Source organism: Nematostella vectensis, chromosome 6 (assembly GCF_932526225.1).
Source record: "Nematostella vectensis chromosome 6, jaNemVect1.1, whole genome shotgun sequence".
In the NCBI taxonomy this organism is placed as follows: Eukaryota; Metazoa; Cnidaria; class Anthozoa; order Actiniaria; family Edwardsiidae; genus Nematostella; species Nematostella vectensis.
This window is the reverse complement of record NC_064039.1, coordinates 6,672,447-6,684,740: the sequence shown is the minus strand read 5'-3', so window position 1 is coordinate 6,684,740 and position 12,294 is coordinate 6,672,447. Positions and strand designations below refer to the sequence as shown.

Sequence of the window (12,294 nt, the reverse complement as noted above, 5' to 3'; positions counted from 1 at the left end):
GAGAAGGGATTGTGTTTATTCATTGTCTTTATCAAATCATTTTACTATTATCCTTTTTATGTTCTCATCAACAATTATGGTTGACATTTGCAGATTTAGTATTTGACTGTCTCTCTTTGTAGGGATTTGGAGATCTAGTAGAACCTCGATACAACGATAATCTCAGTTGTGGTGGCCAAAAACTGTGATAAGACAAAACGATGTAATTTTTAGGTATAGGCACCGTATAGGTTGTATCAAGGTTACGCGAAAAAGTATGTGCCCTGCACCCTCTCAATTGTCTGATAGTCAAAACTTAACAAGCTATTAAAAGTTGATTAAAAGGTCAGTTGGCCCTATCCCCGTAAAACTACTTATATGGTCTGCATCTCTCAGTTCCACTATAATGAGTTTAATGGATAACATCCACCCAACACTTCATGTCAGGGCACACGTTTTACCATGCTTGATGATTGAACAACCTGATGGACGGAATACGAGACCTCAATAGAGAAAACACGATGGGGGGAGGGGGGCATGGACGATGCTAACCGGATATAAAAAACCTTTTGCGCCACAGGGCTGTTGAACCTAATGGTGTTTTATCAATATATCCATGTCGATATTTAAAACCTAGTGCAACACCTATAGATTAACAAGGTCAATATTTGTAGTCATCAGCAAGGTTCGTAGTATTTCTTTATTCAAATTTAATGTAAAAAAAAAACGAGGAATTTAGGGATTTAGTCATTTCTGTTATTGAAAATAGATTAAGACAGATTGTTCTAGAACTTCAAGGAATTTGAGCGTGAAAGCTTTTCAGTTCACTTTTCACTGCTTATTTCTTTCATAGAAACCCATAAAATCGTACAAAGGCTATGGTTATTTAACATTTTTAGTAACAATATTTTTGGCACCGTATTGCTCGAATATTCAAAACAAACTTAAATCGATCCATGAATGACCGTGCTACACAATGTTTTTTTTTTCATGTATCTTTTAACTATGATTGGATCAACGATATTTATCGAGAAAAAAGAAATAACCCAATCGTTTCTCATCGTCCAATAAATGTTCCCTCCTGTGATGTAAGGGTCACACGTATACCCGCGACCTCGCCCTAAACGTGACCACCGCTCGTATATGCGCTAGTGCTTGTGTATCGAGTTCACGGGAACATGACCGTGATATAAGCCTATAACTACACCATACTCAGACACTATACTTAGTGCGAAAAGCTGGGCTATTCTGTGCGCGTTAATAAGTAACTGTAAACAGCATTTCTAAACGCGCGAATTAAAAGAACGTGGCCGAGAAGATAATTTCCCTTACAAAACTTTGCAAAATTATTGAAAAAATATCTTCTTTGTTTTCCTTGTACGAGCCGAAGAACAGTTCAAGTTGACTTGTTACTAATTCTGAGTATGAGTTAAATGAGTAGCCTTTTAGTATAACTTTGACATAACCACCCCAAGCTATCAACCCTAAACTAACAAAACTCATATACCAATACTCTAATATCTCTGAAAATCCGTTGTTTTTAAAAGTGTTAAAATTCGTTTGAAAAAAAAAAACCCGAATAGTTTGCCTGAACAAAGCAAAGAGTTCGTATGCAAAGCGTCTATTAAAAAAAAAATCCTGAATGCTGTTTTGATCTATGGAATTCTGACAAAGGGCTGCAAAAGCAAGACAAAGATGTTATATAAAATGATATAAGATGTACTCGTGATGCTCTACGTTCCTCTAAGTGTCGTGAGAGTATGCGGAACACAGCTTGCGATCTGCAAGAAAGCTCGGGACTGATACATGCTGCGCTCCACGCCTCGACACGGAAGACCACACCACGTTCAGCATGAGCGCAAACCACAATATAGATGTGCCCATCAAACCGCAAGCTTGCCCCTATTAATAGCAGTATAACGAACTATTATCAGTAATCCCACGGCGATCGCATACAGCACACACTATGTGCACCCACTAATTGCGGGCTTTGTGGTTGTCCCTTATGCCGGCCGCTATAACTTCCCTTTGGTGCGCGCCCGCAGGGACTGATCGGTTTCCGAACATGCGGTGCTACATCCAAAGCATGGTTTGAGTTTTTGAACGGACTCTATCGTACGCGTTTGAAAACCAGGCTATGCCAATTATTGTGTAGTGTTTTATCCGGTCCTTCGGACATTGATGCCATGCCTTTCTATTGATAGTAGCTTTAATTTTTCATATATAATTGCGTTATGATGTATAATGCGGTATTAGGCATAGTAAGATTTGATAATAGTAATCAGTCGAAATGACGTTCTAATGACGCCAAGCCTCCAATGACCTTAGGGAGCACATTAGGGTATCTTTCATTTCTTTGTTCAGTGATTTAACACTTGTTGCTCAAGCGCGAGATTTACGAAAACAAGCCTTCAATTCCCGTCACGTACAGTAAAACAGCGTGTATCTTATGAAATGGGAATCATCCGTGTGTCACAGATGATGAAAAAATTATCTCATTAGACATGGTCAAACCATTTTCTATTATATTAATAGATTAGAGATTCAATCCCAACTATAATCTTAAAAATTAAGAAAATAGTTGCTAACAAGCGAACAACTCTTTAGATAAATTATTATTTTCTAACTTTGCTGTTTATGTTGCTTGTTTTTAAGAGGTATTTCGTGTATCTTTGAGCAAAAAGGTGGGTTGGAATACAGAGGGAGTGTTGTTCAAATCATTATCAATATAAGAACAGAAACTGGCTTTTGAACTCAGGTTCTGGCTTATATCATTTAAAAATAATATTTTCATATTCGTATCGCAGTTATGCGGTGATATGAAATACAGTAAATGTCGCTAAAACATATAAAGAAAACATAAGAGAAACCAATTTCACCTGCTCCGTATTACGGTATGTGCTTGGCATATTTCATTATAGACCACGTCAGAGGGGGATTAGTAGTTCTTTTTGTTGCGAAAGTCGTTGATGACGTCAAATATCTTCGTTCCGCCGTATAATTCCCTTTTGGGAAATTACTCGTAGTATAATTATAAATAGTACAAACAAGTGATTAAGTACTTGAGGTCAAATACGTTCACTGCTTGCATATGAAGTTGTTTATTTATATGGTCCGCTTCTCTGTCAAATATCCGATATCTCTCAAGCGACTTTCTTGATTCTTCCCTGCGAATGTAGCCTGCGAGCCGGCTCTTATTCGAGTTTATACTGAAATGTTTTGTTTTCGAATATTGGGAATTCTGTGGATCTCGTCACACCCTCGCCCCAGCGCACCTCCGCCTTCACTACCAGCGCAATTTCGTTCTTCAATCAGTAACGATAATGATTGATTCATTTCTGGGTCTTTTAATCTACGTTTGTTTAGAAACCACAGGAGGCCACATAAAATAATCATCAAAGTTTCAATTGATTTATTAAAAAATAGGAGTGATAGTGCAAACACAGCCAACATCGCCTAGCATTGCTGTTACATAATCACAGCACCGTCCAACAAATAACGTACAAACGTCACAGTGTAGTGCTGTGTTTCAGCAATGCTGTCGCTGTTTACGCGACAGTACTCTAATGTCTATTTGACTATAATATAGGCAGGGGGGGGAGAATGGATTGCTAGATGTGGAGGGGAGGGGGGGACGAAGGCAGATAAGCATCAAATCAACTGTTTTCTTGCTTTTATCCTCAAATGTTTTCATAATTTGATTTTGATTCTTCGACATATTTGTTATTTTTCAACCCTTTTGTCATCTCTCGGATTTCCTGGCTTGTCTTTCGGTATCTCGCGCTGGCTTGCCTTGATATCCGGTTGTTCAGTCTACCCGGCGCCAAAACAATCCCTCTCTCGATCTCTCGTTTCGAAAACCGGATTCGCTTGTTGCAACAGCACGCTAAACGGTGGTTGCACAGCCAAATATGTGTGTTGTTTTATCGCAGTACAAACATTTTTTCTTAGGTAACATGTTTCATTCTATGCGTTGTGCGATCACTTCGTAGCGACGTTTAATTGGTTATATTCATTCCTGGTTATTTGGCGAGCTCAACCTTTTTATTCGCAGTGACTAGATGCCCGGCAGCTGGATGGGGTCCTAAAAACTAACGGTCCGGCAGTCCGAAATAACCCTATGTTTTGCTGAATTAAACTAATATCTATTCCAAAACAAGCCACCTTTGTTGGGAATATCCAAGCGCTTTCTTTTGAATATATTTATTGAGTTTTGTATTAGGAAATCACTTATAAAGAATGACCCATTTTTTTACCCCCAAAACCTTTACACTAAAATTCGGACAAAAGCAGCTTTCTAGTTATGTTTTTTTAATTAATTATTATAAAACCAGGACTTTATCCGAGGCAAGTGCTGAATGTGGGGCAAATTGAACTATATCATTATTTTTCACACAAAACCGATCACTACTGGCATGCCAAGGCAGCTTAGCGCCACATATTGGCCAAGGCGTCTGAATGTTTCTTTGGCAGCGAATAATGATTGTTCAAGTGTTTAAAAGTGTTCAAGAGTATGCTATTTTATGCTATTCTGACATACGTCTGTATTTTAGATTATGTTTCATTATACGAATGTGTGCTTCCTATCCCCACCCAGCAGTGTCGTCTATAGAGTGGCGCAAAAGTTATCGTTAAACATAACAGTCGTACGACACCTCTTGGCGGTTGTTGAGTGGTTACGAGATGATAAGGTCATTGCTTGTCAGCCCGAACTTTTTATTATTATTTTGGCTTGTTCCGCTGGGACGCTTTATAGAACTGGTGAACTTCTCATGCATATCTATGATAGAAACGAAAAGGATTATAACTGCGGCCTAGTTATTTCTTTTATTTGATATCAACTTTGCATTGACCATATCCTGTGCCTTTTTAACATGACTTGCTTCAGGGTATTATTTTGTGTCCTTTTTTTTTTTTCGCGACCGCACAGAATGCCTAACATCGTTACGCATGCGCCGTAGCGAAAGGTCCGTGAAGGGGCAACAATAATCTAGTCCTGATATAGCAAAATGGTTCGAATTTATTCACAAGGAAATTCAAAAGGAAACGCTAAAGCAACGAGCCATGGGGAAGCTGAGAATACATTTTTTCCCAGTCTAAAACAAACCTGTAATTTATTTCATTTTGTTTGCCGAATTAACAATTGAAAACGATAATCATTTTTAGGCGGCTTCTAAATATATATGTATATATTTTCTTAGTTCACGATAACAAAAACAGGCGCTTTTTTCTAGCTTCTTTTAGTTTATCTCGAACTAGTGCTGTTTACCAATACTTGAACGTCAAGACTTCTTGAGTGTTTCGTACTTCTCTTATCTTGACCACAGATGACAAACAAAAAACATCCGAACTTAAATAATCGACCCGGTCTCGTGGCATGAAATTCTAGCCCTACAGTTCCTGTTGACATCAAAAATAGAATTCATATAAGAAATAGGAAAACATATCTTGAGAATCGTAACCTGCCTCTGTTTAGGGTAAATTAGTGAAGAACCACAAAGAGATGCATTCCTGTGCATCTTTTTACACTACTTTTCTTTGAGGGATACTCTTTAGGTTCCCCTTGGGCTGAAACCGGTCTATGCGGGTACACCTCTGTTTGCGGGCGCGCCCCTGACAAATAGCGAGACAGGATAATTGTGTGAGTTGTGGCGCCCCTGACAAATAGCGAGACAGGATAATTGTGTGAGCTGTGGATTTCCGCGGAAACGGCCCAGTCTCAGCATGCTGGTCACTCGTCACGGAATACGAGAGGAAACTAAACCGAAATACGTTCATCCTGTTCTTGGTTAAATGCGTCTCTGTTTGCACGAAACAGTTATTTCACACGTTCATTCTGTTCTCTTGGTTATATGCATCTCTGTTTGCACAAAATGGGAATCAAATGCCCTGTTCTAGGTTGATATATGGTTGCACGAAACAGTTACTTTTGTTCTCAAGAATTAATAGCGAAGTGAGAAATAAAGCTATCACTGGTTCTAATAAGAAATCTATATATAGGTCGTTCACGAAAATACGGCGAAGTTTACCAATTAAAAAACGTAGTCACCACGGTGTTGTGATTTCCTTATATGGGCATATGTAAGCAGAAAACAGGAAACATGGACGAAAATGCCGATTGCCGCCCATAAAGATAGTCGCAGCGAAACATGTATTCATCTCACTTGCTCAGTATACCCTAATACGGCCACACACTATTAATCCTCTCCCCCCCCCCCGTGCGCTCTATGTTGCATCTTGAATATTGTTTGTGTTTCCAGCTTTATTGGTTAATAGGGTCCAAACGGGTTGATTCATGAAGAACCATTGAATATCTTCAATGGTTGTAACACGCGCCCTTTCCCCATTATCTGATTATCTTTCAAAGATAAATGTCTTATGTGTGATAACTGCCCCCAATCCTCTCCCCTTCCGTGGGCTCATATCAGCTTTTTTAAAAAGCTTCGTAAACTGTTAACGAAAAAGGATTTTCCAATCATTTGATCTCCATCGGTTAAGTTTCAGCGTGTATAATCTCTTGTTGTATCACCTTGAAAACCTTGAACATCAGTTGGCGTGACGGGAATTCTTTTTCATCGAAGCTGACGAACACTAACGCCGCCTTTATTACGCACCCACACAAAAAACACCATTTTCATCTGCTAATTCAAGCGAGTAACGGAGAGACTCGGAATCAAATATCGCAAATCAAGTATTTGACTGTGTCTTGTTTTTTTTTCTAGTATACTTCTCTATTTTAACCAAGCTGTTCGACATTCTTTAACTATACGATAAAAAAAGATTCCGATACGATAAAACGGTCTTTACGGGCAAACCTGTTATGTGTAAGGTAATATAAAATTGATTTTTTTAAATATGTTATAATAATCGTTTCCATTTTTTCCTAATATTATGCTATTTGTCTACGTGATTCACATGAGCTATTTTAACCAAGCTGTTCGACATTCTTTAACTATACGATAAAAAAAGATTCCGATACGATAAAACGGTCTTTACGGGCAAACCTGTTATGTGTAAGGTAATATAAAATTGATTTTTTTATATATGTTATAATAATCGTTTCCATTTTTTCCTAATATTATGCTATTTGTCTACGTGATTCACATGAGCTATTTTAACCAAGCTGTTCGACATTCTTTAACTATACGATAAAAAAAGATTCCGATACGATAAAACGGTCTTTACGGGCAAACCTGTTATGTGTAAGGTAATATAAAACGGATTTTTTTAAATATGTTATAATAATCGTTTCCATTTTTTCATAATATTATGTTATTTGTCTACGTGATTCACATGAGCTGATGTGTTTTTAATAAGATATATTCACTCGTGGGTGAAATAAGCGATTTATCTTCCGAGGAATCGATCCTTCTCTAGCCTTAAGTTCACGCAGAGCAAATTCGTACTAAATTCTCCACCTCACCGCCGAGTTTGCCGGGAAAAGAGACACCCTGAAAGACCAAAGGGAGACTACTAAAGCAGGAAATTACGATTTTTTAAAGCGAAAAATAATCCGGTGTTAGGTCCGGGATTAGTTTATAAAACAGCCCGTGGCCAAAATGCGGTCGTGATCAGCCATAACTCAACTGCGTGTCCCGTCAAAAGTATCCTTCTGGGCAAAATGGGAGCAAAATTGTGTGAAATATTCATGTATTCTTTTCATCACCTCGAGTCGCCTATTAGAATTAATCCATTTGCTCATTAGGAAAACCGCAAAGTGTAACCCTAAGCGCGATGTGTAACCGATAGGCCGGCTCTGACTTTCAACAAAAATACGACTTGATCACTCGCAATTAGTAGGCTTTGCTTGACTACACTCTTTGAAAATGATGATACAAAATTCATTGCTCATTTTAGCTGAATTGTTCCTCTTGTAAAATTCGCACCCCTCTTACTGTTTAGACTTTTTCTCCTCGGCTTTTTATCTAACCGCCGGTGCAAATATCGGCTATTCCCAAGAGGGCAGTTGAGTTCATTTTCAGTGTTCGAGTTGATTAACCAATCACATATAATACTTTACTGCCGGTTGTCACCGACAACGGGGTGGGAACTTCCGTTCTTTTGTCCCTTGTTTGTGTAAGGACATCATTTGCATCTTAATTTCACCGATGGAGGAATTAACATCAAGGCTAAGTTGACACGGATTATGAAGGCTATCTTGTGCTGTTTCACTGTGTCGGGCTCGGTTCTCGTCGAAGCTAAGCGAATCTGCCCGTGCGAGCAGCATTTTTCTACGCGTGGCAAGCAGGAGGGGAACCATTTGCGAGGTTACGAGTTGCTTCAAGTGACGTCAAATTGACGAGCCATAATCGTTCTGCCGGAAGTGTCTTTGGGCATTCCATCGCTTCCGCTGAGCTTCAGTTTATCACTAGAAGGGCTCGAAGGTTGAATTACAATAGAGTCAATCAGTTCGGCCAAATACACTTCTCAAACAACACACCACAAGCGCGAGGCCTATCGTGGTTTTCGACGCTCTGATGCGCCGTGCTATCAACTAATCTCTCCGCTTCACGGCCACCTTATGAAAGTACCTGAAAAAAGTTTATACAAGTGAACATATTGACAAGTCGTCTGTCGTGGGCTGTTTCAAGCATATATCAGTGTTTGTGGACACAATTCGAACTTCAAGATCGCGCGCATTGACGGAGGTGACTTGATTTCCTTGCGATATCTCAGTAGACCACAGTGGGTTCACCATCAGTGTGTCGTTAGGGCTCGCGGAATAAGTGGTTGGTTTACAGACCGACGATTGTGAACTCTAGATAAAAGGAACGTATTTCGCAAGTCCGCCAATCGGAAGTTGCACACCATCTAAGGAAACCCTCTCCTATAAAGTAAGTCGACGTGTTGCCTCGGCTTATAGAACTCGTTTCCGCATGAAGTCGGCCAGAACTGAATGACCGTCAAACAGGTAACACGGCAAGCGTACTCCGCCACACTGCCTTCAAATGAAGAGTGAACGACTAAAAGGGATTCCTCAGTCAGCGCCGAGGAATTATGATTTTTACACTTCGGTTCAAACTCTACCGAGGGTGAGGAACTGTTCGGACTTTATGTCGTACTCAAGTGCGGGTAGCGACGACGGGAACGAGGAATATTATCCGTTTGTTATAGGTCGCGGGAAAAACTTTAAAATTATTGACCCGAAATTGTTCAAGCAACTTCGAAAACATAATATTCACCAAAAAGTCCCCGTGTGGGTATCGGATTGTGCGAAGAAGACGTCATTGGACAAGACTGTGGGCGATTCTCGGGGTCTCAGTCCACCGCTAACTATAGATAGCGAGGATGACCAGTACTGTGAGCTTTCACCACTCGCCAGATCTCCGCCGCCTCTACCGCCGCGAAAACAGGTCAAAACGCCCCTACTCAAATACGACAAAAACTTGTGTAGTGACTTTAAAAAGCCTCCTACCCTTGAAAAACGGCTCCAGGAGACTCAAACTGCGCCGAAACCCTGGAAAGTCGAGGTTAACCCGAAATATATAACTTCTTTGCCTACCACTAAGTTGGTCTCGGGTGTTGCCGAGGAGAAGTCGAAGTGGGCTGACGAAGAGTGTGAAACTCGCGCTAGTGGAAAAGTGTGCGGGTTTGATTCTGAGGAGGTAGTAGACTATGCAACGTGCATGTGCTGTGTGAAGGGACTATTTTATCATTGTACGAAAGACAGTGAAGATGAAGGGAGCATGGCAGATGAGCCCTGTTCTTGCACGGGTCCTGCCTGTGTCCCGCGATGGGGATGTCTAGGGGTACTGGCACTTCTTATGCCCTGTATATGGTGTTATTTACCCGTTGCTGGCTGCCGTAAAGCCTGCTCCTCGTGTAAATACAAGAAGACCCGCAAACAAAAGCGGAAAGAAAAATTGACTTCATAAGTCAGAGATCGCGGTAATTTTTATAAAATAGAAATAGAAATTATTGTTAGGGGCTGTTCAGTTACAGTTTTGATAAGTGTATATTTTTGTATCGACCAGAGATTGAGGTTGACTGCCCATGTATAATTTAATATTTTTCGTTTTGTTGGCCAAGCGATCTGTCCAAATGAAGTCGTGGGCTTGTCGACACACCGATACAACATGTCAAAATTTTATTTATCCAAAGAAATGGTAGATTGAAATTTTATTTACACTGCGCTCAGTGAAACAAACGAGCCGAATTTGAATTGCAGACATAATTACCGAAGATGGCAAGCTATGAAACTTGATTGTTATATCCTATTGAAACATCGCTCAAAAGGCAGATTAACTCTATTTTGCTGGTTTTCACGCAAACAACAAAAGCCGGTTTCTATGCCTCGTGAAGTCACTAACCGATTCTACCTTTTTGTGCGAAGATTTAAAAAATAATCATTGCTCCTTGCCTATAGCGTAAATGGATTTCAAGGTATTTGTAAATACATATTCCTGTATCAAAGGTTAACTTATCCAGGCTGTAATTTATCCAAGAAATAATCTTTATATATTTATGATAATTCTCATGACTACCATGTTCAAGAGCATACCAGAAGACAAACCATTATATACAAGCAAAAATTCCGAAGTATTAGAGTATATTATGTATAATATGAAAGTAGAAATTAAAGAAAGTTTGTTTATGCAGATTGCGCTGTTCAACTGTTTAATTATAGCCCATCAGAGAGTATATTGAGCCGGTGTATGTATGTATGTCGTGCGGCGATCCCTGACCTACCCGCCAGCCTTACTTGAGACTCAAGTCAGTTTATGTACGACAATTATACGACATACATTGGCAGTTTTGACCTCGAAGGATTGTTTTTGGGCTGTTGCCCTACGAGCATTTTTGATTGAGTTTAGGAGAGTCACGCTCCTCGGATAGGTCTTTCCGGCACAAGCGGAAATAGGCGGTCGCTAGCTAGCTTGAAGGACTTGTGTTGTACATGTCTAAAGTGGTGAAACCGGGATCATATGATCGCTCGTTTCCTGTGCTCTGTCAGTGTGCCTTATAGCCACATGACTACATACTTAGAAACGTGCTCAAAAAGTTATGTTCTTAGTGTTACCGGACTCTTCTAATTGACGCCGGTGATTGCGAAGTAAGCATCTCCCGATGTAAACAAATTTTTTTTCCTGATCTTTCCAGGCATCTTGATCACCCACTTCACTACATAATACAAGAGCTTTCTATCAATAGCCTCATCTGTAACTTAGCGAGAGAAAAAAATACAATCACATTTACGACTTAAGTGCTGACAAATATTTTCCCATTTATCATCGAACTCTTTTTTTTTTGTCTTGTGACGCTCGCGAAACGTTCACCAACACAGGCCTTTCTTTTATCCAAAAAATGATCACCGTGGTCAACACGCACATGTTCAATTGCTATCTTTATTTTCGCAAACTGGACTTTCATCTCTTTTTACGATAAGATTTACCCACCAAAAGCATGGGACGAAAGTTCTACTCCGCACGGAAAATTCTCGCTTTGATAGCAACGATTCATCTAATCTACAATTTGCGGGCAGCAATAACTACCATTCCTCCCTTGCATCATTTTAGATCTTTATTTGTTGCTTGGAAGTTCCCAGAAAAAAAAACCCGACATCCTAAGATGCTGAAACACGCGCGTGTAATTTGCGCAAATTAGTATCCTCACCGGGTTGAGGTGGGGCCGTGCAACGGAACTGAATAGTCCTTGGCTGAGCTCTCCTAATTCTTTTGCGGTTAACATAGTGTCAAGAGAAAGTGCTTATAGAATAGTTTCGAGTGTTAAGTCAATGGAATGGTGAGTTATCTAGTTCGTGAGTTCGCGTCTTTGATAGTGGTTGCGATTTCTATAGCGCGGTTAAAACCCCACAACGATCACAGTGATTTTGAATTGCTTCTGTTCCGGTGAATGCTCTCCTTCGCATCTCTCAATTTCCTGGCACTTCGTGTCATTTCCTTAACTGATTCTATTTCTGTTATTCACAATAATTATTCTAACCAACAGAAATAACCAAGTTATGATTACTTGCAGATTGGGATTCTAGATTTCCTGAGGTTTGCACGCAAGCACAACTTCGCTTGCGCTTTGTTTTCTCCCAAGCTTCGAGTTCCGTTTCCTTTCTCCCGCCTTTGAAAGCTCATTGTTTGATTGGAACATTACAAAAAAAACTATCAAAAAGATCTGCCTGACATTCAGTAAACATAATTTGAATACTATTTTTACTTAAGACAGTTCTCAATAAAGACAGTTCTCAATAAACCACCGGCTCAACGAAGGTAACGGCTGTCTCGACAAATTTACCGGCGTTTGTTGACGATAGAAGCTAGCCGAGTTTAATCAGTACATTCTCTAAAAACATATATTCTTTTT

General features: G+C 39.8%; 1 protein-coding gene across 1 annotated transcript; it reads left to right on the top strand.

The window, feature by feature from the left end:
* The first annotated feature begins 6,962 nt into the window (after nucleotides 1–6,962).
* LOC116619674 (protein sprouty homolog 4) lies at nucleotides 6,963–10,579 on the top strand. The gene has a single exon (XM_032384685.2). It carries the CDS (start codon nucleotides 8,928–8,930, stop codon nucleotides 9,852–9,854), a length of 927 nt encoding a protein of 308 aa, XP_032240576.1. The 5' UTR covers nucleotides 6,963–8,927; the 3' UTR covers nucleotides 9,855–10,579.
* The last annotated feature ends 1,715 nt before the right edge of the window (nucleotides 10,580–12,294 follow it).